This window comes from Gorilla gorilla, chromosome 1 (assembly GCF_029281585.2).
Source record: "Gorilla gorilla gorilla isolate KB3781 chromosome 1, NHGRI_mGorGor1-v2.1_pri, whole genome shotgun sequence".
Taxonomy (NCBI): Eukaryota; Metazoa; Chordata; class Mammalia; order Primates; family Hominidae; genus Gorilla; species Gorilla gorilla.
In genome coordinates this window covers 63,513,603-63,540,594 of record NC_073224.2, presented here as the reverse complement: position 1 = coordinate 63,540,594, position 26,992 = coordinate 63,513,603, and the positions used below count along the sequence as shown (strand labels likewise).

General features: G+C 36.0%; 1 protein-coding gene across 1 annotated transcript in view; it reads left to right on the top strand.

Annotated features, from left to right (window-relative positions):
* Positions 1-26,992, top strand: part of CDC73 (cell division cycle 73) — a 131,450-nt gene that overhangs the window by 100,225 nt on the left and 4,233 nt on the right. The window contains exons 14-15 of the mRNA XM_031016526.3: positions 10,438-10,599; positions 13,571-13,671. Of these exons, the coding sequence (XP_030872386.1) occupies positions 10,438-10,599; positions 13,571-13,671 (263 nt within the window). The remainder of the gene's footprint in view (positions 1-10,437; positions 10,600-13,570; positions 13,672-26,992) is intronic.

The window sequence follows — 26,992 nt, the reverse complement described above, 5'->3', positions numbered from 1 at the left end:
AGGGGAGTTTATTTTTTTCCCATCACATTGAAAATACTACTCCACTATCTTTTAGCTTCCTTTGTTTTGATGATAAGTTAGTTGTTAGTGTGATAATCAGTCCTATGAGGGAAATCTGTTCCCTGTGGTTATTTTAAAGATCATTTTAAATTTATCTGCTGTAGCTAGATGCGGATTTATTTTTTATATACCCCACTTGGAATTTGTCAGAATTAAATCTGCGTATTGGTGTTTTTCATCAGTTCTCAAAGTCTTGGTCGTTTTGATAATCCGTGAAATAAGCTTTTTTTTTTTTTTTTTTTTTTTTTGCGTATGTTCTGTTTCCCATCCCCCCTTTTTTCTCACCTCTTTTTGGAACTTAAATGAGACATACTTTAGACCTTCTCATTCTATCTTCCATGTTTCTTAAATGATTCCAGTTTCCGTCTCATTTTCTCTGTTGCCTGCATTTTTCATTATTTCGTTACTTTTAATTTATAGTTGTCCATTTCTTTGTCCACACCTTAATCTGATCTTAAGCCTATCCATTGCACCTTAAACTTCAGATATTTTATATTTCAGTTTTTATGGTTCTGTTTAGTTATTTTTCAAACCATTATCTGTCTTTGTAATTCTTTTTTACTGTACATATTTGCAAGCTTGTTTTATTTTCTAAGCCTTGGTTTTTGGTAATTGTAGCATTTGGAGTCCTTAGTCATCTTCCTTTGAATGTTGTTTCATACATGATAACTTGTTTTCTTGTTGGTTTAGTTTTTTACTGTTCATTTTATTGTTTTTTTATTTTGTTAATTTACTAATTTACTGTTCATTTTGCTTGGAATTATTTTCTGTATAGATTCTTTGATCTCCAAGTGAATATGACAGAACTCCAGAGAAGATGTGCATCTGTGTCTGTTAAGCACCTGGGAGCATTACCAATCTAGCATAACTTTAAATTAAATTCTCTATTGGAGGTTTTAAATATCTAGATACTGTTGTTCTTGCTGCAAATTCAAATGAGGTCAGTTTTACCATTTGAGATATTTGATTTTCCTTGAAGTTGTCAAAATAAGGGTAGGGTTAGGGTTAGGGGTTGTTGGGGAAGAGGGTGAACAGTGAGTTTATTTCTAGTTTACCATTATGTTGAACTTAACCCCTGAGTCTCAGCTTTATAAGGGAAGGAACTCTTACTAGATTTTCTACCTTGAGCAGAATTTGGACTTATTTTCTATTTCAGGAGCCCAGTGAAATATAGTGAAAAACCAGGCTTAACTTTAATTGGTTTGCAAATCCAATGAATAGCAGTCTGCAGTGTTGTTCTTACTTCTTTGGGTTCCTCTCTTTTCACTTGGTCTTTGGTCTAAGTATTTTTTATACCTTGCACTAGCTCAGATAGGCTTTTAAGATTTTTTTTCTTTTTTCCTTTTTTTTTTTTTGTATTGATACGTAATAGACCCACATATTTTGAGGTACATGTAATATTTTGACACATTTTTATAACATGTAATAAATCAGGGTAATTAAGATATATATTACCTTAAACATTTATCTTTATGTTGGAAATATTCAAATTATTCTTTGATAGATATTTTGAAATATACTGTAAATTATTGTTTACTGTAGTCACTCTGCTGATTTATTGAAAACTAGGTCTTATTTCTTCTACCTGTATTTCTGTACCCATTAATCAACCTCTATCTCCTCCACTCCCCCACCCTTCCTGGTCTCTGATAACTACCAGACTACTCACTTCATGAGATTTACTGTTTACTCGTTTTTTTTTTGGAATTATTGTTGCAGTTACTTAGGGGATCTGTCATATTATACCAGAAACAGCATAAAGTCATAGTTTCTAAGGGTCATAATTTGTTAGTGTTTACTCAGTGCCATTGTTCCATGTATATATATATGAAATATGCATTCACATATACACATACAAAATATGCATTCACATATACACATACGAAATTTATGCATTCACATATACACATATATGAAATATGCGTTCACATATGCACATACGAAATATGCATTCACATATACACATACGAAATTTATGCATTCACATATACACATATATGAAATATGCATTCACATATACACATATGAAATATGCATTCACATATACACATATGAAATATGCATTCACATATACACATATATGAAATATGCATTCATATATGTACATATATGAGTACAAGTGCCATAATTTCCAAATGGTGGTCTCAGAGCACTTAGAAATCTTACATGGTTTTATCAAAATAATTATTTCAGACCAATTTTTTAGTTCAACCAATGTTTGAGGATGCTGAATGTGTTTTCTTTTTTTTCTATTGGTTTAAAGATTTATTATGTTGCCTAAATTTATCTTCTTACCTTTTGTCTTTAAAAAAAAATTTATTTCCACAGGTTTTTGGGGAACAGGTGGTATTTGGTTACATGACTAAGTAGTCTGTGAGATTTTGGTGTGCCCATCACCCAGACCGTATATGCTGAACCTGATTTGTAGTCTTTTATCCCTCACCCCCCTCCCACAGTTTCTCCCTGCATCTCCAAAGTCAATTTCGTCATTCTCATGCCTTTGCATCCTCATAGCTTAGCTCCCACTTACAAATGAGATCATTCGATGTTTGGTTTTCCATTCCTGAGTTACTTCACTTAGGCTGATAGTCTCCAGTTCCATCCAGATTGCAGCAAATGCCATTAATGCCTTCCCTTTTATGGCTGAGTAGTATTCCATGGTGTATATATATATATATATATACACTATGGTTTCTTTATCTGCTAGTTGATTAATGGGCATTTAGGTTGGTTCCACATTTTTGCAATTGCGAATTGTGCTGCTGTAAACATGCGTGTGCAGGTATCTTTTTTGTATCATGACTTCTTTTCTTCTGGGTAGATACTCAGTAGTGGGATTGCTGAATCGAATGGCAGTTCTACTTTTAGTTTTTTAAGGAATCTCCACACTGTTTTCCATAGTGGTTGTACTAGTTTACATTCCCACTAGCAATGTAGAAGTGTTCCCTTTTCACTTCATCAATGCCAACATCTATTGTTTTTTGATTTTTTGACTAGGGCCATTCTTGCAGAAGTAAGGCAGTATTGCATTTTGGTTTTGATTTGCATTTCCCTGATCATTAGTGATGTTGAGCATTTTTTTCATGTTTCTTGGCCATTTGTTTATCTTCCTTTGAGAATTGTCTTTTCCTGCCCTTAGCCCACTTTTTCATGGGATTGTTTGTTTTTTTCTTGCTAATTTGAGTTTGATGTAGATTCTGGATATTAGTCCTTTGTCAGAGGTATAGATTATGAAGATTTTTCTCCCACTCTGTGAGTTGACTGTTTACTCTGCTGACTGTTCCTTTTGCCATGCAAAAGCTCTTTAGTTTAATTAGGTCTCAGCCATTTATATTTGTTTTTACTGCATCTGCTTTTTGGTTCGTGGTCATGAAATCCTTGCCTAAGCCAGTGTCTAGAAGGGTTTTTCCTGTGTTATCTTCTAGAATTTTTCTAGTTTCAGGTCTTAGTCCTTGATGTGTTTCAGGACTTAAGTCCTTGACCCATCTTGAGTTGATTTTTGTATAAGGTGAGAGATGATCCAGTTTCATTCTCCTACATGTGACTTGCCAATTATCCCAGCACCATATGTTGAATAGGGTGTCCTTTCCCCACTTTATGTTTTTGTTTGTTTTGCCAAAGATCAGTTGGCAAAATACTTACAGTTGGCTGTAAGTATTTGGGTTTATTTCTGGATTCTCTATTCTGTTCCATTGGTCCTTGTGCCTATTTTATACCAGTGCCATGCTGTTTTGGTGACTGTGTCCTTATAGTGAAGAGAAGAGAATGAAATGAAGAGAGTGGATATCTTTGTCTTGTTCCAGTTTTCAGACAGAACGCTTTAAACTTTTCCCCATTCAGAACTACGTTAGCTGTGGGTTTGTCATAGATGGCTTTTATTGCATTGAGGTATGTCTCTTGTCTGCCAATTTTGCTGAGAGTTTGAATCATAAAGGGATGCTAGATGTTGTCAGATGCTTTTTCTACATCTATTGAGATGATCATGTGATTTTTGTTTTAATTCTGTTTGTGTAGTGTATCACATTTATTGACTTGTGTATGTTAAACCATCCCTGCATCCTTGGTATGAAACCCACTTGATCATGGTGGATTATCTTTTTGATATGTTGTTGGATTTGGTTAGATGTATTTTGTTAAGAATCTTTGCATCTGTGTTCATCAGGGATATTGGTCTGTAGTTTTCTTTTTTGGTTATATCCTTTCCTGGTTTTGGTCTTAGCGTATTATGGGCTTCATAGAATGATTTAGGGAGGATTCTCTTTCTCTATCTTGTGGAATAGCGTCAAAAGGATTGGTACCAATTCTTCTTTCAGTGTGTGATACAATTCAGCTGTGAATCCTTCTGGTTCTGAACTTTTTTTTGTTGGTAATTTTTAAATTACCATTTTAATCTTGCTGCTTGTTATTGGTCTGTTTAGGGTATCCAGTTCTTCCTGATTTAAGCTAGGAGGTTTGAATCTTCCCAGGAATTTATCCATATCTTCTAGGTTTTCTAGTTTTTGCATGTAAAGGTGTTCATAGTAGCCTTGAATGATATTTTGTCTTTTGGTGGTGTCAGGTGTAATAGCTCCCATTTTGTTTATCTTTTCAAAGAACCAGCTTTTTTTGTTTCATTTATCTTTTCTATTTTTTAATTTTTGTTTCAATTTCATTTAGTTCTGCTCTGATGAGAATGCTACATGTAAAGAGCAGCACACTGGTTGGTGTGCCATATATCTGAGCGATTGGCTTTGCCTTCAAGAAAACTGTTGTCCAGGTCTGGCGTGGTGCCTCATGTCTGTAATCTCAGCACTTTGGGAGGCTGAAGTGGGAAGATTGCTTGAGCCCAGGAGTTTGAAGTTTGAAACCAGCCTAGGCACTACAGCAAGACCTCGTTTCAAAAAAAAAAAAGAAAGAAAAGTTACAAGAATAGAAACCTGAAGTCTGTTAGGGAGATAACAGACTTTGTAGATTATCATAATAATAATTTAAAAAGCCCACTGTAAAATTGTAGAAAATTGAATTCTACTTTGAATAAAGAAGGTAAATTCATAGTGAAATACATAAAGCTTAACTTTAGAATTAAATAAATGCCTAAATATATCCATAGAGATATATTTAAAGTTCTATAGGCTAGGAAGCAAAAATTATGACATTCGTCATATTTGAATTTCAGATGCATTTTTACCTTTGGGATGCTACCTTATGGACAACTGTATTATTATATATTGATAGGCCAGAGGTGATTTGTTCAAATTTCTTGTGCAAGAGGAGGCATAGAAATAAAGTACTGTTGTTTGTTATTTAAGGCTTAAGTCTGGGTAGTACTTGATAGGCTTAAATTTTGCCCTCTTTAACATCGTAAGTTGTATTCCATCTGGTCATTGCTGCCATTGGCTGATGCTTCTAAGCTGAGAGTGGAGTTGTAGTGGAACAGGATACATTTGACAGTTGACCTAGAGTAGCTGAATTGATAGTGCTGTAATATTTAGCACTTTGGTCACATTCTTTGTTAAGTTTAATTAGCTCTAGAGTATTATATACTTTACTAATTCCAATATATACAGTTATTTTTCATGATTTAATATCTCTGAAATTGTAATATGTCATATAATTGATGGTATCTTAGAGTTGCTGTGGCTAGGTGGCAGTCCTGACATAGTTTTTATTACTGGCACATGCACAAAATAGTGATGGCAATTCATAGTTTCATCAGTTCTGTGAGATATGTGCATAGATGGTACTATATATGTTGAATTTAAATGTAGTGCAAAATATCTTCAAAAAAGAGACGGTGCAATTTAGCATTGAAACAGTTATTATGGAGGAACAAAGAGAGAGGACTCACACTACCTGATTTCAAGACTTACTATCAAGTTGCAATAATCCACACATTGTACTAACAATGTAAAGATAGATAGATGAATGAAAATAATGGAGATTGCTTAAATGGGGCTATACTATTTTCGACAAAGACATCAATGCAATTCAATTAAGAAACAAATGCCTTAGCAATAAATGGTACTGGAACAATTGGATAAATATATGGGTGGAGAGGAATGACTGTCAGCCATTACCTAACACCATACACAAACTTTTTTTAAGGTAGATTGTACACACAAACTTAAAAGCTGAAACTGTAAGGCTTCTAGAATAAAGCATAATAGAATGTTTTTGTGACTTTGAAATAGTTTTTTTTTTGAAGGGTGAACCATAAAAAGAAATTTTAAAACTTCTGTTCATCAAAAGACACCATTAAGAAAATAAAAAGGCCAGCCACATGCTGGGAGAAAATCTTTTCATTGCACATTTCTAACAAAAAATTTGTATCTAGAATCCTGTGTGTCAGTATTTTTAAAAATTCTATTAAAAATAAGAGATGTTGACACTCCACAAAACAAGGTATACAAATGGCCGATCAGCACATGAAAAAAATTCTCAGTATCATCAGTTGTTGAGGAAGTAAAAATTAAAATGATGTTGAGATGCTATTTCACATACCCATTAGAAAGACTAAAATTCAAAAGACTAGAAGTCTCATACATTTTTAGTGGAAGTATAAAATGGTTCAACTGCTTTGGAAAACTTCCTGGCAGTTTCTTATAAAGTTATACATACCCCATGATTCACTCAAAGGTATTTACATAAGAGAAATGAAAGCATGTGTTCACAAAAACACTTATGCAGGAATTATTTATGTTAGCTTTACTTGTAAGAACCCAGACCTTGAAACTACCCTGCTGTATACTGAACATTTGTGTCCCACAAAATTTATATGTTGAAACTTAGTCACTAATGCCCCAGCGTATTTGTGAAGTAATTAGGTCATAAGGGCTCTGCCCTCACAAATAGGATAAGCACCCTTATGAAAGTGATCCCAGAGAGCTTCCTTGCTCCTTCTGTGATATGAGGACGCAGCAATAATACGGTTTACAAACCAGGAAGTGGGACCTCACTAGACACCAGACTTGCCAATATCTTGGTCTTGGCTTCGTAGCCTCCAGAACAGTGATAAAGAAATTCCTGTTGTTTACAAGTCACCCCAGTCTGTGCTATTTCTCTTACTGTATCCTGAACGTACTAAGACACACCGAAATGTCCACTAGCAGGAGAATGGTATTTTCTTACAATAGAATTCTACTTAGCAATAAAAAAGAATGAACTACTGATACATCCCACAGCAGGTATGATTATCAGAAACTTTACATTGAATGAAAGAAGCCAGGTACAAAATGATACATCTGGTATATGAGTGTGTGTATATAAATTCCCAAAATAGGAAAAACTAATGGAAAGCAGAGGAGTGGTTGCTTGTTAGGAAGGGAATGGCATTTGACTGAAAGGTATATAAGGAAACTTTCTGGTTGACACAGATGTTCTTTATCTTGATTGGAATGGTGCTTATACTTAGTATACGTTCTTCAAAACTCATCTATTTGTGCATTTCACTGTATGTAAATTTTATGTCAATAAAAATGTATATTCAAAAATACACTAAAATGAAGCAGTGGAGTGCAGATTTGATGTTTGAATTCTTCCGCATTAGAGGAATGACATTCCCATTCTTTTTTTTTTTTTTTTTTTCTACTGAGGCAGAGTCTCACTCTGTCACCCAGGCTGGAAGGGCAGTGGTGTGATCTCGGCTTGCTGCAACCTCTGCCTTCTGAGATCAAGTGATTTTCCTGCCTCGGCCTCCAGAGTAGCTGGGATTACAAGCGCATGCCACCACACGTAGACAATTTTTGTATATTTAGTAGAGACGGGATTTCACCATGTTGGCCAGACGTCTCGAACCCCTGACCTCAAATGATCCACCCACCTTGGCCCCCCAAAGTGCTGGGATTACAGGCATAAGCCACTGCACCTCGCCCTAATCCCGTATTTTTTTTTTGCAAAGCAACAACCAGGTGCTTTATGGAACCTAAAAATGGAAGATAGCAATAGTAGATGAACCTATTTTGCCTGAGATACATATGAAACAATTGCCTATCACACACCCAGCAGTGCAGCCCAAGCCAGAAGAAATAACCAATTTTCTGGAGGGATGATGACTGTGATTTATGTAGAATATCATAGTTTAATTGGCAGTAGTTTTTTCCTTTCATAGTGGTACAATATAATGGTGTAGCTCACAATCATTGGTGTCTTAGATTTGATGAACTGCCGTAGGGTGAACAGGTAAAATTATATTGACTCTGTGGAATACTAATCTTTTTAGTAGACTTAACTTTAGGGAAGAGGTCATAAGATCTATCCTTATGTTTTCAAATGAGATCCTTGCTGAAAAGTGTTTTGAAATAAAGCTTTTTTTATTGCTAATAGAGATGACTAATTCTAAGAAAATACGTAGATATAATCAGAAATTAACATGCTACAGCATCTAAAAATTCTAGGATGGTGGTTAATTGTAAAAACCACGTTAATGTTTCTGAGCTTTTATAAAAAATATCAACCAATGTGTAGACCTGCAAAAGTTGAAATAGGTGTATAATAGACTTTTTATTAGTTTGGTATTGTAATAGATCACTCATTTGTATGTATTTTGCATTCTAGTCATATGATTATAAGTAATTTTGTTTATAAGTTTATAAGTAATTTTGTACAAGTAAATTTAAACTTTAACACCATGTTAAAATTTCAGAAGCCAGAAAAGAGGGAGATGCAGTCTTATATTTAACAACTTAAACAGTTTAAATCCCATGTAGTTATAGACTGAGATAAAACAAAGCATTTCTCTTGGCAGTAGAATCCCTTTGTTCTGTGTGTGTGGAACATAAGTTCAAGAGGGCAGGGACTATGTTTTGTACAACTATGTATATTATAAAACTTACAGCACAATATATTGCACATACTATTAAAACATTTTTGTTGTGGCTTTTTATTAGAATGCAGTTTCAAACAATGCACACATATTAAATTTTCTAAATAATGTGTTTCATTATTCAAAGTATTAGTACTGTCTGGCATTTTCTAAGTGAGCTTGATTAATAAATAAACCAAATGCCATAGGAAGCAAATGATTATCTGGGGGAAATTTTTAAATGATATAGAAATCTTAACTTTTTAACCAAATGTAAAATGGATGTGAGAACAATCAGCTCAGAAGCAAAGTTCAGTATCATCATTATCACCATGAACTAAAAACTTTCTAGACAATAAAATTAGTATTATGTGATGAATCCAATATGTGGAATTGAAGTTTTTCAGAGAACTCTAATTAGTGCAAGTTCTCCTGTGCTTTTTGGTCCTTTCACCCTTTCATCTCTTTTAAACTTTAGAAGCAGAATGATACTCTCAATATATTGATTGTATTCCCTCCATTTTATTGGAGAGACTAGATCATAGTTAATAAAATATGTTATTGGACTGTTAGGATTATGTATATATTTAGAAGATAAGACTTTTAAAATACTTTGTGAACACTAGCAAATTTTACAGGTGGTAATAGCTATCCAGATTGCTAAGTTATTTTTAAGAATATCTGTCTTGAGAATGGATCCACATAAGTAAGTTGATAAATGCCACTAGTTGATAATAATAGCAGGTTATCAGCATGCACTGATTTAATTTTCATACTTTAAAATTTTCAAGGCTACTCTGAAGTTTGATGGTATTTTTGTAATTTTGCTGAAGCATAAAATCTTAAAAAAAAAAAAAAAAAGTTTTGTGAAGCTCCTGGATAGGCTAAGTCATAGAGTAAAGAAGCCTACTAGCCTCAACAACTTTTTCATTTCAAATGACCTTTTGATTTCTAATAAAATTCCTCTTTATCATGAAGTTTTCCTCTAATAGAATTTGAGAAATTAAGTATTAGTGTGGAAAATGCTAAGTGCTAGTTGAATGAATATAAATTGTGTGGTGTTACACACACACACACACACACCCCCAACTTAGGGTCTGAGTGAGCTTGAGTTCTATTCGGTATACAGAGAAAAGACCTATACACTCCATGATCTGTACTTGCAGAGCAGGTTTATTTAAAAACAAACATCTTTAGTTTAAAACTAATTAATGTTTAAAAAATTATTTCAGACCGGGTGTGGTGGCTCATGCCTGTAATCCCAGCACTTTGGGAGGCCGAGGCGGGTGGATCACAAGGTCAGCAGTTCGAGACCAGCCTGACCAACATGGTGAAACCCCGTCTCTACTAAAAATACAAAAAAATTAGCTGGGCGTGGTGGCGGGCACCTGTAATTCCAGCAACTTGGGAGGCTGAGACAGGAGAATTGCTTGAAACCGGAAGGTGGAGGTTGCAGTGAGCCAAGATTGCGCCACTGCACTCTAGCCTGGGCAATAAGAAAAAAACTCTGTCTCAAAAAAATATTTCAAATTATAATTTATCTTCCCATTTTCGTCACATGGAATACTTGACTTTTTCTCATCTCTGTTTTTTCAAAGATTTGTCCCATCAGATGAAAAGAAGAAACAAGGTTGTCAACGAGAAAATGAAACTCTAATACAAAGAAGAAAAGACCAGATGCAACCAGGGGGCACTGCAATTAGTGTTACAGTACCTTATAGAGTAGTAGACCAGCCCCTTAAACTTATGCCTCAAGACTGGTAAGATAGTCTTTTATATATATATATATATATATATATCTTTTCACAGGTGTTGAACCCAAGAGAATGAATGTTGTTATTGCCGTTGATGACGTTGCTTTTTAAGAGATGGGGTCTCACTATGTTGCCTAGGCAGAACTTGAACTCCTGGGCTCTGTCAGTTCTCCTGCCTCAGGCTCCCAAATAGCTAGGACTACAGGTGCATGCCACTGCACCTGGCAGCCTATATTTTTTAAATATTCGTTTGTTTTCTGTATATTGTTGGTTGTTTTTTCTCATGTGAGCAATTATCAAATTTTATCATGGGTTCTAAATAGAAACCGTCTTTGAAAAGTGTGTTGATGTATATTTACTTTGGTCATCAATAATGTTAACATTCTAATAATTCCTCAATAACTTTATATTTTGGATAAGTAAACTTGATTTTACTTATAAGAAGAAACATTCCAACTTCTGGAAAACTCAGTGTAAAAAATTCTTTCCACTTGTTCATTTGTTCCGGATCAGCTTGTAGAACCCAGCAAATTAGGCTAATGTAAGGTATTCTATGTTTAGATTTTTGGTTTGGAGAATTTCAGTTTTCTGGTAAGAAAAAAATGAAGGCATACTTTTATTGCAAGGGAATAATGTAATAAAAATAGGAACAGCTCTTTTATCATGGTTTAACCCTTTTATTGAATTTAAATGTCCTTTAACAAAATATTAAGCTGTTTATAATATAAAGTGCCTATAAATTTAGACACACAAATTACCTTATTTCTTTAACCGGGAGTAAAAGTTGAATATATATCCGTGATACAGAGAACGCAACACATGGCACATTAGATGAATTTACCTTTGAAGTACTTGTTAGTTTTCAGGCATTAAGAAGTCAAGGCATTGAGAATATTAATATTAAAAATTTTCTTAAGAAAATTGCAACCAGGGGGCACTGCAATTAATTAGTGTCACAGTATCTTATAGAGTAGTAGACCGGCCCCTTAAACTTATGCCTCAAGACTGGTAGGATAATTCTCTCTCTCTCTCTTTCTCTCTCTCTCTCTCTCTCACATATATATATATATATATGTATATTTTTTTAATTATAATTCTTCTCTGGTACCTAATAGATACTTTGAGTAATATAGAAAATGAGTAAGATGAGAATTTCAGATATCAAGCTTAAAACCAAGTAGGAAAGTTATATCACTTGTATTTTATGTTTGCAGTGTATTTGCAGAAATAATACAGTGTATACAAATCTCATCACTATGCTGTAAAATACTGCTTGTGTATATTAGTTAGGGTCTCCAGCCATTGAAGCCTCCAGCATTTTCCCTACTTCCTTATTTTCCTTTTCCTTTAATTGTCCTTCCAAGAATTCATGGGGAGTAACATTTTTATTCTGCTTCCGTGCTGATGCTGTGAGACCCAGTAGAATATAAGTGACCTCTGTCCAGCAAATTCCCTTTGCTTTGGCAGGCATCTTGAGCTTTCAACTGTTATAAATTACATCATAAAACTGAAAGATTATTTAATAGTGTGCTGCATTGCCAAAGATGATTTTGACAATTTGAGGCATGTATCCTATGAAAGGGGAAATTTTTTAACTTAAGATTTAATTTTAGTCTCAGAGATTTTTTTTATTTTTTTATTTTATTATTATTATACTTTAAGTTTTAGGGAGATTTTGAGCAGGTTGAGAACTTTAAGCTGGCAGTTTTTAATAGTTGTAGGTCTTTGCTTGAATAGAAGGTAACCCTGGTTTAATGTTTTTTTTTGTATGTCTGCAGTCTTCATTAATTGCAGTGGTTATCAAAATGTGGTCTGCAGACCTCAGGTCATTCCTAAGACCCTTTCACAGAGTTGCAAGGTCAAAACTGTTTTCATAATAATACTGAGATGGCTGTTCTCATGATTTATCTGCCCTTAAATAGGAACAGTAGCATACCCAGTGCCCTAGCATAGTAATTTATTCTCCTCCTTCTCTTCTCCTCTTCTTCCTTTTCTCTGTACTTCTACCTTCCTCCTTTCTCTTCTCCAACATGCCCATGCTTGTTTCTTCATTTATACAATGAGGTTTCTAATAGTGTCCAGTGAGGTCATTGGATTGTTTTGAAGATTAAATGTGTTAACATCATAAGTAACGCATAAAGTCCTTAAAATGGCACTTGACACATAGTAAATGCTCAATAAATGCTACTAATGTTAACCATACTGATAATGTTGTTGTTTTGTTCCCACCGCTTTCGTTATTGGCTTTAACTGTTTATGGCAGTACTTCTTATAATTTCTCAATTCAATTAAGTATTTTATAAAATAATGAAATTTGAGGGTCTACAAAGAAGTTTGTTCTTTCTAGGAAAACTGGGTTGTTTAGTTGGGAAAAAAATGCTTTAAAAACTACTTATAAATTTAGGGTGAATGAAACAGTTGTAAAACAATTGCAAAAATTATAAAAGTCTAAATGGTTTCTATACTCAGATTACTTCCTAAGTAATCACAAGAACTCAGATAAGGCCCTGGGACCTCATAAAATGGTTGATGAGTTCCTATAATGTAATATTTTTAGTTAAAGTAAAATATTTAAGATGTGTTTGAATTTTAAATGATTTTTTAAACAACTTTTTTGATTAATAGTTATCAACCAGTATTCCCTATTACATTGGAAAAGTGGGCCACTACTCTAACAGAAGGGAACAGAAAGGGCAAACAAGATTACATACGAGTATTGTCCATTGAATTATGTTTAAAAGACTTAGGTGTAAAAACCAGATACATGAGAAGTATAACAATCATTAATACATTATAATGGCAATATCATATTGAAAAGGTGGTAAGTACTGTATTTGCTTCATAGAAGGATTGATAAGACTCTGTCACATGAATGTTTATGGGACTGTTGCCTAAGGGATTTATAGTAGCTAAAGCTCAAGTTTGAAGTAATCTCCGTCTGTCCCCTACCTCCCCCCACCCACTTTTCTACTTGTAGGGACCGCGTTGTAGCCGTTTTTGTGCAGGGTCCTGCATGGCAGTTCAAAGGTTGGCCATGGCTTTTGCCTGATGGATCACCAGTTGATATATTTGCTAAAAGTAAGATTCTCTTTGTATTTACTGTTTATCCAGTATAGAAATGTTCTCACTTTATTTAAGAGAAACAGTCATACAGTTCTGTGCATATGATGTGTATATCAAAAAAGATTGCTGTTAAGTAACATATGTTAATGTTTAAGCATCTGTGATATATTTTTAAAAGCTTTGTATATTAATACTTTCTGTGTAGGTATATCTGAAAGTGAATATTGCCTATCCCACAACATTACTAATTATTTTTAGATCACTTAAAAATCATTGGCCAGACACAGTGGCTCATACCTGTAATCTCAGCACTTTGGGAAGCTGAGGCAGGTGGATCACCTTAGGTCGGGAGGTCGAGACCAGCCTAACCAACATGATGAAACCCTGTCTCTACTAAAAATACAAAATTAGCCGGGCATGGTGGTGCACGCCTGTAATCTGTAATCCCAGCTACTCGGGAGACTGAGGCGGGAGACTGAGGCAGGAGAATCGCTTGAACCCGGGAGGCGGAGGTTGCAGTGAGCCGAGATCACTTCAGCCTGGGCAACAAGAGTGAAACTCCGTCTCAATAGAAAAAAAAAAATTAATACTGTTGCATGTCCATAGATTTTGATTAAAATTGATGCCAGTTGTTTTTTTTTTTTTTTTAGACAGAGTCTGGCTCTGTCGCCCAGGCTGGATTGCAGTGGTGCGATCTCAGCTCACTGCAAGCTCTGCCTCCCGGGTTCACGCCATTCTCCTGCCTCAACCTCCTGAGTAGCTAAGACTACAGGCGTCCGCCACCACGCCTGGCTAATTTTTTGTATTTTTAGTAGAGAGGGGGCTTCACCGTGTTAGCCAGGATGGTCTCAATCTCCTGACCTTGTGATCCACCCGTTAGTTATTATGAATGTCAATTGTACAATTCTGAAATGTCTTATGTTTTTAGCAGCCCCAGTTTTTGTTAGTGGTACCATCATTTTTCCTTAGAAAATACCCAAGCTTGAAAGTTTTAGTCATTTGTTCTTCTGTTACCTTCATTCATTTAAAAAAAAAGAATTCTAATATTACTGACTGTAGGAAATTGGTCAGGGTGGTGGGAGAAATAGAAAAAAGATGCAAACCTTCCTGGAAGGCTGGGAGGTTTTGCAAAAGCTTTGAAAGATAATTTGGCTGAAGTCAACTGGATTCTCTTACCTGGAGCCTGATAGCAAAGATTAGATAACCTGGGGATGTAAAGAAATTGATCTAGATAAGTTAGTTTACTTAGGCCTCCCGGAACGTGGCCTTTAATCAACCTCAGGAGTCGGGGGGTAGGGGTGGCGGGTTGGAGGTGGTGTGGTGGGGTGGCAAGGCAGTGGTGACCACGTTAATTACCCACAAGTGTGTTGACTCAAAGCCTTTGTCATTAAATCTGTAATAAAAAGATGCTGGCGTGTCAGGGCTGCGGCTGCTGTGACTCTTTACGGCATCCTCCTCGCCGTCTGTGAGTGGCCCAGTCCCTTAGCTGCACGTCCGGGAAAAAACCTGTGTCTGCATACATTTTCCTTCTGTCGTTCGGCCAGGATCTGCAGGTTGGGCCTGGCAGCTGACGTTATGATAGCTTTTTATGTTATTTCTGAAACTTGAGTGATACACAGAGTTGGTAAATGGAAAGTTAAATAAAAAGGGAATGAGAATTTTAATGAAAGTAAAGTGTCAATGAGAATTCTTTTTTACCTACTTGCTTGCCTTGTTGAATAATGTTTCAACAAAAAATGATTAGGATGTCTTTAAGATATAAATGTTGTATGAAATTCATTAAGAATATAAAGTTTTAATTTTTGTTCAAATTTAGTCTTCTGAAATTTAGATAAGAATTTAGAGAGTTTTCTTTTAACAATCATCAGTGATTTACTTTCATGAACTGTTCTTTCTCTTTCACCTGTTCCTTCTATACTGACTCCTTTTTCTCAGCGTTTAAGAATACTCTTTCCCCTTCCTTCTTAAACAACAAAACAAAACCCTTACCATTGACCTCACCCTTTCCCCTAGCTTCTTCTTTTTCCTTTTATAGCTACACTTTGGAAAGAATTGTCTCTACCAACTCATTTTCTGTTCAAATCCCCTGTAGTCTGGCTCTTGCTCTGTACTAAAGCTGTTTTCACTGAAGTCACCAGTGACTCAAATATTGGATACTGTTAACTTACCAGAATTTGATTCTGTTGACTCCTTTACTCCTTTTTAAGTTACTTTCCAAGTACCTGTTACAGTTTGTCTCAGATTTTCTTGCTACTTTTCCTCTGGTTATCAACTGGAGTGGACCCTTCAATATCATGCAGTTCAAAACTCCCATATAACTTTTGACTTATCCCAAACATACATACTAATAGCCTACTGTTGACTGGATGCCTTAACTGATAACACAAACAGTCGATTAACAAATATTTTACATGTTAGCATTGTATACTGTATTCTTATGATAAAGTAAGTAGAGAAAAAGAAAACGTTAAGAAAATCGTAAGAAAGAGAAAATACATTTACTGTTCATTAAGTGGGAGTGGGTTATCATAAAGGTCTTCATCTTCATTGTCTTCACATTGAGTAGGTTGAGGAGGAGGAAGGGTTAGTCTTGCTGTCCCAGGTGGCAGAGGCGGAAGAAAATCCATGTATAAATGAACCCACTCAATTGGAACTTGTATTGTTCAAGGATCAAATGTATATGGTTATGTCCCTATTTCTCTTCTCCCATAATTCTAAATACCCTCTCAAGAAGATCTCATAGCTTTCAATTACCATTTATATTCCCTTATTCTAAAAATTATGTCTCTAGCTCAATATTCTGGACCTATATACCTCACTCACTATGAGATAACTTCTCTGTGATATCTCATTGGTACGTCAAACTCAACCTTTTCCAAATGGAATTGATGGTTTTACTCTCTTCCTTATTCCTCAAACTATTTCTTATTATCTGTTAGTCCTTTTCAGTAATTTGCCTAAGCCAGAAACTTGGGAGTATATTATCTTAGCTCTTGGTTGATCTTTCTGCTTTCACTGTTCTGGCTTCCAGTTGTTTTCTCCATCAGATTACACTGTACAGCATTGGGGGAAAACTGAGGGTATTTGGGAGCATCTCTGTGGGCCTTGATAGAAAATCGTATTATATTTTGTTAATGTTGCATAATTATAATGAAATACATCGTTTGAGAGAAGATTAAATACTGATTTGCATAAAATTGCCAAATCTTTACAAATTTAGAATAAGTTTAAGCTGATATCTGGATATATTTTAGATATGTTATACTTGACGTGGCTATATTTATTTGTTGGTTGACATTTAAAATTTTTTTTGTTGATACATAATATTTGTACATATTTATGGTGTACATGTGATATTTTGTTACATGGATAGAATGTGTAATGATCAAGTCAGTATTTAGGGTATGTATCACCTTGAGTATTTCTGTGTTTTGGGAACATTTCCAGTCATCTCTTCTAGCTGTTTAGAAATATATAATACATTATTGTTAAGTATAGCCTTCTACTCTGCTTTTGAACATTAGAATTTATTCGTTTGTGCATGTGTTTAACTGTGTAACAATCCTGCACATGTACCCTAGAACTTAAAAGTTAGAAATTAAAAAAAGAATTTATTTCTTCTACCTGTATGTTTGTACACATTAATCAACCGCCTTTCATCCCTCTCCTTCCCTCCCGCCACACACATACACACACCCTTCCAACCCTCTAGTATCTTATCATTTTACTGTCTACCTCCATGAGATCAACTTTTAACGTTCCCACATAAAAGTGAGAACATGGGAAAATTTGTCTTTCTGTGCCTGGTTTCTTTCACTTAATAGAATGACCTTCCAGTTCTGTCCATGTCACCTTGCCGCAGATGACAGGATTTCATTCTTTTTATGGCCACACAGTATTTCAGTGTGTATATATACTACATTTTCTTTATTCATCTGTTGATGGATTTAGGTTGATTCCAGATGTTGACTGTTGTGAATAGTGCTACAGTAAACAAGGGGTGCAAGTATCCCTTTGATAAACTGATTTTCTTTCCTTTTGAAAAATACCCAGTAGTAGGATTGCTGGATCATCCAGTAGTTCTGTTTTTAGTTTTGAGAAATCTTCATACTGTTTGCCATAGTGGCTCTACTAACTTATATTTCCACCAACAGTGTGGGAGTTCCCTTTTCTCTGCATCCTTGCCAGCATCTGTTATTCTGTTTTTAGTAATAACCCTTCTAATTGGGGTAAGATGATATTTCATCGTGGTTTTGATCTGCACTTTCCTGATGGTTAGTGATGTTGAACATTTTTTCATATATTTGTTTGCCATTTATTTGTATGTTACCTTTTGAGAAATTTCTGTTCATGTCCTTTGCCCACTTTTTAATGGGATTTTTTTTAATTGTTGAGTTTCTTGCATATTAGTCCCTTGTTGGAAGAATAGTTTGCAAATATTTTCTCCCATTCAACAGGTTGTTCTTCACATTGTTTATTGTTTCCATTGCTGTACAGAAACTTTTTACTTTAATATAATCCCATCTATTTTTGTTGCCTGTGCTTTTGAGGTCTTAGCCATAAAGTCCTTGCCTCGACCAGTGTCCTGAAGCAGTTCTCCAATGTTTTTCTGTGTTCTCTTGTATTCCACTCAGTTTCTGTGACATCATTATTTTGAATTCTTTTTCTGATATTTCCTGAGTTTATTTTTCATTGGGATCTGTAGCTGGAGAATTATTCTGGTTTTTTTTGGAGGTATCATAATTTCTTACTTTTTCTGTTTCTTGTGTCCTGTGTTGATATCTGCACATCTGGTATAAACATTGCTTCTTCTAGTTTTTTGAATTTGCTTTTTTAGGGGAGGACTTTTCCCCGAAGATGTACCTATGATTTTGATTGGGTGGGGCACTTTGGCTTTGGTTCTTCATACTGGCTGTGTAATTTCTTACCTATAAACAGCGTCAGTGGTGTCTGTGGTTTCCTCAGTGGCTTAAGGTTTGCTTGTTAGTGGAGGGTGTGGTGAAGTTTTGCTGGGGTCAGTGACATCAGGCAGGCTATTCCTTGGGCCCCAGTGGTGGCAGCAGCAGGCTGAGCCTGCCTGTTTTTGAGTCCCAAGGCCACGTATGCTGGCACCTGTGCTAGTAAGTCCAGACATCATCTTGGGTGCCAGCAGTGGCAGTGGTGAGCCTGGAGGGTGAGCAGGTCAGGTTTCTGGGCAGTGGGCAATGGCAGTAGCAGTGAAGGGGCAACCTCTGGCTCCCCAGAGGTCCACACTGTTACCGATTGTGGCTTTGATGGGCTGGACAGGACAGTGCGCAGGCCCACAGGGGGTGTGTGCGGGTGGGTAACAGTTGTGGTGGTAGTGGCAGGTTGGTTGGGCGTGTCTTCTGCCCCTGGGAAAAGTGCTCAGGTGCCAACGGTGGAGGATGTTGCAGGGCCACCCTCAGGCCCCAAAATGTGTGCTCAGGCACTGCTAGGGTGGCAGAAGGGGAGGACAGAGCCCAGCCAAGTTGGCCTGTCCTCAGGCCTCCAGGTTGCAGACAGGGGTGGGGTGTTCTTCAGGTCCTTGGCAGCGTGCTACCAGCACTTGGGTCCTGCTGCTGGGGAGAGCAGTGTTGTTTTCAGTGGCAACGGCCAGTAAGCAGGCATCTGGGGCGTGTGAGCTTCCGCCAGTTGGTGGCTGTGATTGGGAGAATCTGTCCTCAGGGTGCTTTTAAATACATGGACTGTTGGAGTTGTGGGGTCACTGTCAGTGGCTTGCACTTAGGTATCATCATTGTCTGCAGGTTTGCAGGGGTTGGGGGGCTGTCTTCAGGTGTTTCCCCCATCCCCGACTTAGGGTGTAAGGACTCTTGGGCCCCAGGGTAGGATGCAGTCTGGTGGGGGCCGAGCCCTCAAAATGGCGCTGTGCTGCATGCAGCTGCTTAGGGCATGTGTAGGACCCAAGCATGAACCTCCTATCTGGAGCATCTTGTGGTCTCTAGGCAGCTTTCTGTGTTGGTGTCAGGACCCCTGAGGGTCATGTGGCTCTCCCCTGGCTAAGATTGCAGGAGTCTTGAGGTGGGAATGTGGACCATTAGGGGTCTCTCACCCTTATCTCACTGGTGAGCTCATCCTGGCTTCCCTTCTCCTTCCTTGCCTTAGGTGTTTCTGCTCACTTTATCTGTTGAATTCCAGTGCACTCTCTTAGATCATCTATTCAAAGTGTGATTATCTACTCACTGTTTTGGTTCTTTTTGTTTGTTGACCCTCCTGGTAACTTACAGAAAGTGGTTCTTCTTTTTGGAGGAAGCAGGTGCCAGATGCCTCTAGTTAGCTATCTTGAAGCCCCTTTCAAGATATTTTTAATGATAAATGTCTTCAAATTATTGCTAGCTACCATTGAAAAAATATTTTTATTTAATAATCTTCTGTATTATCCCTTTATCGTTTGTCATGCGATCAGTATATCTAAATATTATTTAAAAGGGCACCTCTTTGATCTCTTTTGCTTTGTTGCTTTCCCCAAAAAATGTTGGCAGCATTCATGAAGTTTGCAAAAACAAGCAGTTCTGAGTTGTGTGAAATATTTTGCAGTTGTAATTCATTGTGCTCCGGTAAAACTGGCTTCTTACAAAAGAACTTTATTTCTTTTTCTTCTTCTTCTTCTTTTTTTTTTTTTTTTGGAGATGGAGTTTTGCTCTGTTGCCCAGGCTGGAGTGCAGTGGTGCAATCTCGGCTCCCTGCAACCCCCAGGTTCAAGCAGTTCCCCTGCCTCAGCCTCCTGAGTAGCTGGGATTACAGGCGCACGCCACCATACCTGGCTAATTTTTGTATTTGTAGTAGAGACGGGGTTTCATCATGTTGGTCTGGTCTCAAACTCCTGACCTCAGGATCCGCTCTCCTTGGCCTCCCAGAGTGCTGGGATTACAGGCGTGAGCCACCGTGCCCAGCTTACTTCTTGTTTTTAACTTCCAGAGGCTTAAAAACTTTTAATACTTTTTCTGAATAGGAAAGATTTTTTTAATGATAATATGTTGGTGTAAGTTTGTTTCACATCATTGCTTCATGCAAATAAAGTATGAGTGAAACTTTATATGTTTTTAAAAATTAGTGACTTATGCTTTTTGGACTCTAGTATCCTAGCTTTAAATTTAAAAGTTGTCTATTCTGGTGGAAAAATAAATATCAATAAAGATGAAATCTGTTGAAATTGTTAAAGAAGACTGTAGGCCATTATGGCTTCAGTTTGATCATTTTTTAAAATGTAACTTACATGCATTCTGAAGAATGATTAGCAAATAGTTGAACAAGTTAGAAAAGCAACACCTAAGCAGAATGGAAATGATTAAAATGTTGATTTACACTGAATGCATGAGTTTTAAATTTTTTTTAATCGACGAATTTATTTTACACATATGAATACTACTTTGAAAGTAAGTTTCTTGAATGTTATTACATGTAGCCCCTTTAATGAATTTGTTTGATTAAATTCAAAATGAATAATTTATGTCTGATGAAGAGACTTTTATTTATAAAAGCAAATAAATTAGAAATAAGTTTATTTTTCTGGGCACAAATTATTCATTTTAAATGTTTATCAAGAATTGAATCTTGCTTAGTTGTTAACATCAAAAGCCAATATGCTAGCAAGCAATATGAAACAAGCAATCCATAAAATAGCTATCAGAAAAAACTTTAAAAGTCAATTGTTTTCTCTTTAAAACCTCTTATACCAGGTTATGATACTGATCATAATCATATGCTAGTGAAAAAGTAAAAAATTGGGGGGAAAAAGCTTAACATTTGTACATGCACATGCAAAACAAAAGCTCCCTTGATAATAAAGGGATTGCAGATATAATGATAAACTAGCTGGAATGATTCAACTTGATTATTAAGGAGAGAAAAAGATTGTAAATCATTATTTTATAACCTACCTGTTTTTAGTACAACTAATTGGGAAATTTTGCCCTAGATTATATCACCTGCCGAACAATCCAGAGTTGTCTTTTAAAAATGGCAATCATATAATTTCACCTTCTTCTTGTAAACTTTCCAGTGGCTTACTATCTATCACATGTGGAATAAAATTCAGATTTTTTACACTGTAGCTGAGAATGTATATATAGGCTATTGCCTGCAAAGAAAGTTAAACTGAAGCTGGTTGTGGTGGTATGTGCCTGCAGTCCCAGCTGCTGGAGAGGTTGGGCCAGGAGGGTCACTTGAGCCCAGAAGTTTGAGGCCCTGGCCTACATAGTGAGACCCTGTCTCAAACTGACCAACCAACCAAACAAACAAAGTAGCAAGTGTGACATTTTTTTAACATTTTTTTAAAAAATTATTCTTCAACATAGGACATTCCATGCTTGCTTCCATCTTGGAATCTTTGTGTCAGCTGCTTCAAAATCTTCCTCTCCCAAATCTTTGCAAGACTTGTTTTTTCAATTACCTGCTTCTAGATAATCTTGAGAACCCCTCTCTAAATACTATTGACAAAAACCTTCCACACATGTATTATGTCCTTATTCTGCCTTATTTTTCCTCAGTAGCATTTATACTACCTGAATATTGTATATTTATCTGTTAAACTATTGACTCTTAGAATATAAACTCCCTTAGGGTGGAGACTTTGTCTTGGTCACTATGTGTCTTTAGTGCCTACAATAATGCATAATGTGTAGTAGACAATGTATGTTAGATATATCTTTGATTACAATTTTTTAGTTTAACTTTTTAAATTGCCATATAATTGTACATATTTATGGGGTACATAGTGATATTTTGATACATACAATGTATAGTTATCAGATTATCATAATTAGCATAGCTATCTCAAATGTTTATCATTCTTTGTTTTGGGAATAGACAGTTTCCTCCTTCTAGCTATTTGAAACTATGTATTATTGTTAACTATAATCCTATAGTGGTATGGAACACTCGAACTTATTTCTTCTATCCAGTCATAACAAATCTCTCTGTATTCCCCCCACCCCCTACTCTTCCCAGCCAATAGTATTTTCTGTTGCACTTTTTACTTCTATGAGTTCAACTTTTTTTTAGCTTCCACATATGAGAGAGAACTTTTGGTGTTTAACTTTGTTTCTGGCTTGTTTCACTTAACATAATGTCCTCCATTTCCGTCCATGTTGCCACAAATGACAGGATTTCATTTTTTTTATGGCTGAATAGTATTTTATTGTGTACATATATGCCACATTTTCTTTATCCATTTATCTGTTGTTGGACCCTTAGGTTGATTACATATCTTCGCTGTTGTGAATAGTACTGTGAATAGAATGCATTAAACGTGGGGGTGCAGATATCTCTTCAGTATACTCATTTCCTTTCATTTGGATAAATGCCCATTAATGAGGTTGCTGGATCATATGGTAGTTCTCTTGGTAGTTTTTTGAGAACTCTAGACTATTCTCCGTAGTGGCTCTACTAGTTTATATTCCCACCAACAATGTATAAGAGTTGCCCTTTCTCCACATCCTCTGGAGCATTTGGTATTTTCTTGTCTTTTTTATAATAGCCATCCCAACTGGAGTGAGATGATACCTCATTGTGGTTTTGATTTGCATTTCCTGACGATTAGTGACATTGAGCATATTTTGATATATTTGTTGACGATTTTTGTGTCTTCTTTTGAGAAATGTCTGTTTAGATCATTTCCACATTTATAAAATCTGATTTTTTATGCTTTGAAATTTTTAAGTTTCTAGTATATTCTGAGTATTAATCCCCTGTCAGATGAGTAATTTGCAGATATTTTCTCCCATTCTTTCAGTTGTCTTTTCACTCTGTTGGTTGTTTCCTTTACTGTGTAGAAGCTTTTTAGTTTGATATAATCTCATTTGTTTATTTTTGTTTTTGTTGTCAGTGCTTTTATTCATAAAGCCTTTTCCCAGACCAGTGTCCTGAAGTGTTTTCTCTGTGTTTTCTTCTAGTAATTTTATAATTTGGGGTCTTATATTTAGGTCTTGAGTTGATTTTATATGGGGTGAGAGGTAGGAATCTAGTTTCATTCTTCTATATATAGAGATACACAGTTTTCCCTGCATCATTTATTGAAGACTGTCTTTTCCCCAGTGGAAGTTAAATTGTTCTTGTTTGCAGATGCCATGATCTTATATTTAGAAAAACCTGAAGACTTTACCAAAAATACTCTTAGAACTGGTAAATGAATTCAGTAAAATTGCAGGATACAAAATCATCATACAAAAACCACTAGCACTGTGGTACATGAACAGTGAACTAGCTGAAAAAGAAATCAAGAAGGCAATCCCATTTATAGTAGCTATCAAAAAAACCACCAAAATTCCTAGCAGTTTTTTTCTCTTCATCATTTCTTACCAAATTTTGTTAGTTTTCATTCCCCACTTTTCTCTTGCCACCCATATATATTCTGTTCTATTGAAGAAAAATCTCTTTATCCTCTAGCTTAATAAACTATAATTATTCTCTACTAAATACTTTGCAGTGATTGTCCATGTCACTTAAATATTATAAAAACTACTTAATATGGCCTGCAAGCCTAACATTTTTCTGAACCTCTGTGCTATATATATCCCTTCCCTACATTATTTTGCATGATGCAGTTCTATTAACTTTCTCTAGTTTCTAGACTAATCCATTTTCTCTTTCGGCATGATCAGCTTATTCACTAGGTCACTTTTGTTCTGTGCTCGCTTAATTTGTACTTGGCCTTTAGATCTTAGGTTAGACATCAGTGCCTTTGCAAGATTTTTGACTGAATTTGTGTGTGTAAGGTACAAGGCATAGCTTGTTTTGTGCTTTGCTTTATCATGCTTTGCAGAATTTTTTTTGTGAACAAATTGGTTTGTGGCAACCTGTGTGTTGACAAGTCTATTGGCACCATTTGTCCAACAGTGTGTGTCTCTTTCGTATTGGTGGTTTTTACAATATTTCAAACTTTCATTATTTTTATATCTGTTATGGTGATATGGGACTAGTGATCTTTGATGTTACTATTAAAATTGTTTTGGGCACCACAAACCACACCCATATAAGATGGCAAACTTAGATTGATAACTGTTGTTCTGACTGCCCCACTGACCAGTTAGTCCCTCATCTCTCTCTCTCTCTCTCTTCAGGCCTCTCTTTTTCCTGAGACACAGCAGTATTGAAATTAAGCCTATTAATAACCCTACAGTCACCTCCAAGTGTTTAAATGAAAGGAAGAGTTGCACATCTCTCATTTTAAACCAAAAGTTAGACATGATTAAGCTTAGTAAGGAAGGCATGTCAAAAGCTGAGACAGGCCAAAAGCTAGGCTTATTATGCCAAACAGCTAAGTTGTGAATGCAAAGGAAAACTTCTTCAGGGAAGTTAAAAGTGCTACTCCAGTCGACACACAAATAATAAGAAAGCAAAACAACCTTATTGCTGATATGGGGAAAGCTTGATTGGTATGGAAAGCAGATCAAACCAGCCATAATATTCTGCTAAGCCAAAGCCTGATCCTGAGCAGTGCCCTAAATCTCTTCAGTTCTGTGAAGGCTGAGAGAGGAGAGAATTCTGCAGAAGAAAAGTTGGAAGGTAGCAGTAGATGGTTCATGGATTTAAGGAAGTAAGCCATCTCTATAACATAAAAGTGTAAGGTGAAGCAGCAAGTGCTGATAAAGAAGCTGCAGCAAGTTATCCAGAAGATACAGTGAATATTATTGATGAAGTTGACTACACTAAACAACACATTTTCATCGTAGATGAAACAGCCTGTTATTGGAAGAAGATCCATCTGGTACTTTTATAGTTGCAGAGAAGGCTGTGCTTTGGCTCCAAAACCTCAGAGGACAGACTGACTCTTTTGTTAGGGGCTAATACAGATGGGGACTTTGAGTTGCAACCAGTGGTCACTTAACATTCTAAATATCCTAGGGCCGCTAAGAATTATGCTAAGTCTACTCTGCCTGTGCTTTAGAAATTGAACAAAAAAGCGTGAATGACAACACTGTTTACAGCAGGGTTCAGTGAATATTTTAAGGCCACTGTTGAGACCTACTGCTCAGAAAGAAAGATTCCTTTCAAAATATTAGTGCTGATTGACAATGTACCTAGTCATGCAAGAGCTCTGATGAAGGTGTTCAAGGAGATGAATGTTGTTTTCATGATTACTAACACATCTATTCCTTAGCCCATAGATCAAGGAGTGATTTAGACTTTTCAAGATTTATTATTTAAGAAATAAGTTTTGTAAGGCTGTAGCTGCTATAGATAGTGATTCCTCTGATGGATCAGGGAACAGTAAATTGAAACTTTTTAATTTAATAAGATTTACCATTCTAGATGCCATTAAGAACATTTGTGATTAATAGGAGGAAGTCAAAATATTAACATAACCAGAAGTTTAGAAGAAGTTGATTCCTACCTTCATGGTTCATAGATGACTTTGAGGGGTTCAAGACTTCAGTGGAGGAAATAAAGATAGGGTGTGGAAATAGCAAGTGAACTAGTATTAGAAGTGGAGCTTGAAGATGTGACTGAATTGCTGCACACTCATGCTGGAACTTGAATGGATGAGGAGTTCCTTCTTACAGATGAGCAAAGAAAGTGGTTTTTTGAGATAGAATTCACTCCAGTGAGCACTTTTGTGAAGATGCCATAAACATTGTTGAAATGACAACAAAGGATTTAGAACATGACATAAATATAGTAAAGCGGCAGAGTTTGAGAGGATTAACTCCAATTTTAAAGGAAGTTCTTCTGTAAGTAAAATGCTGTCAAATATTATCACATACTGTAGAGAAATCTTTTGTGAAAGGCAGAGTCAATCAGTGCAGCAAACTTCATTGTTGTCTTATTTTCAGAAATCGCTACAGCCACCCTAACCTTCATCAACCACCACACCCTGTTCAGTCAACAGCCATCAACATTGAGGCATAATCCTACACCAGCAAAAAAAGTTAGGACTTGCTAAAGGCTCAGATGATTGTTAGCATTTTTTAGCAAGAAATTACATTTTAATTAGGGGATGTACATTGTTTTTTAGACATAATGCTATTGCACACGTAATATAGACTGTGATACAGTGTTAACGTAACTTTTATAAAATTGCAATGAGGTACCAGGAAATATGCGTAACTCATTTTATTATGATACTTTATTGCGGTGGTCTGGAACTGAACCCACAATATCTCCAAGGTATGGTTGCACTCTTACGTTTCTGTGATAACCTACCACCCTTATAGTCTTTCTTACTGTCCTTCACTAGACTATATGCATTTTATCTTACCTTATTCCTCATTTTAGTGTCCAGTGGCTGGCGTGTATAAACCCTGGATGTTTTTAAAGATAATATTTTAAAAGATCACTTTAGTTATAATACGGCTTCAGTTGGTGGAAGAAAGAAATT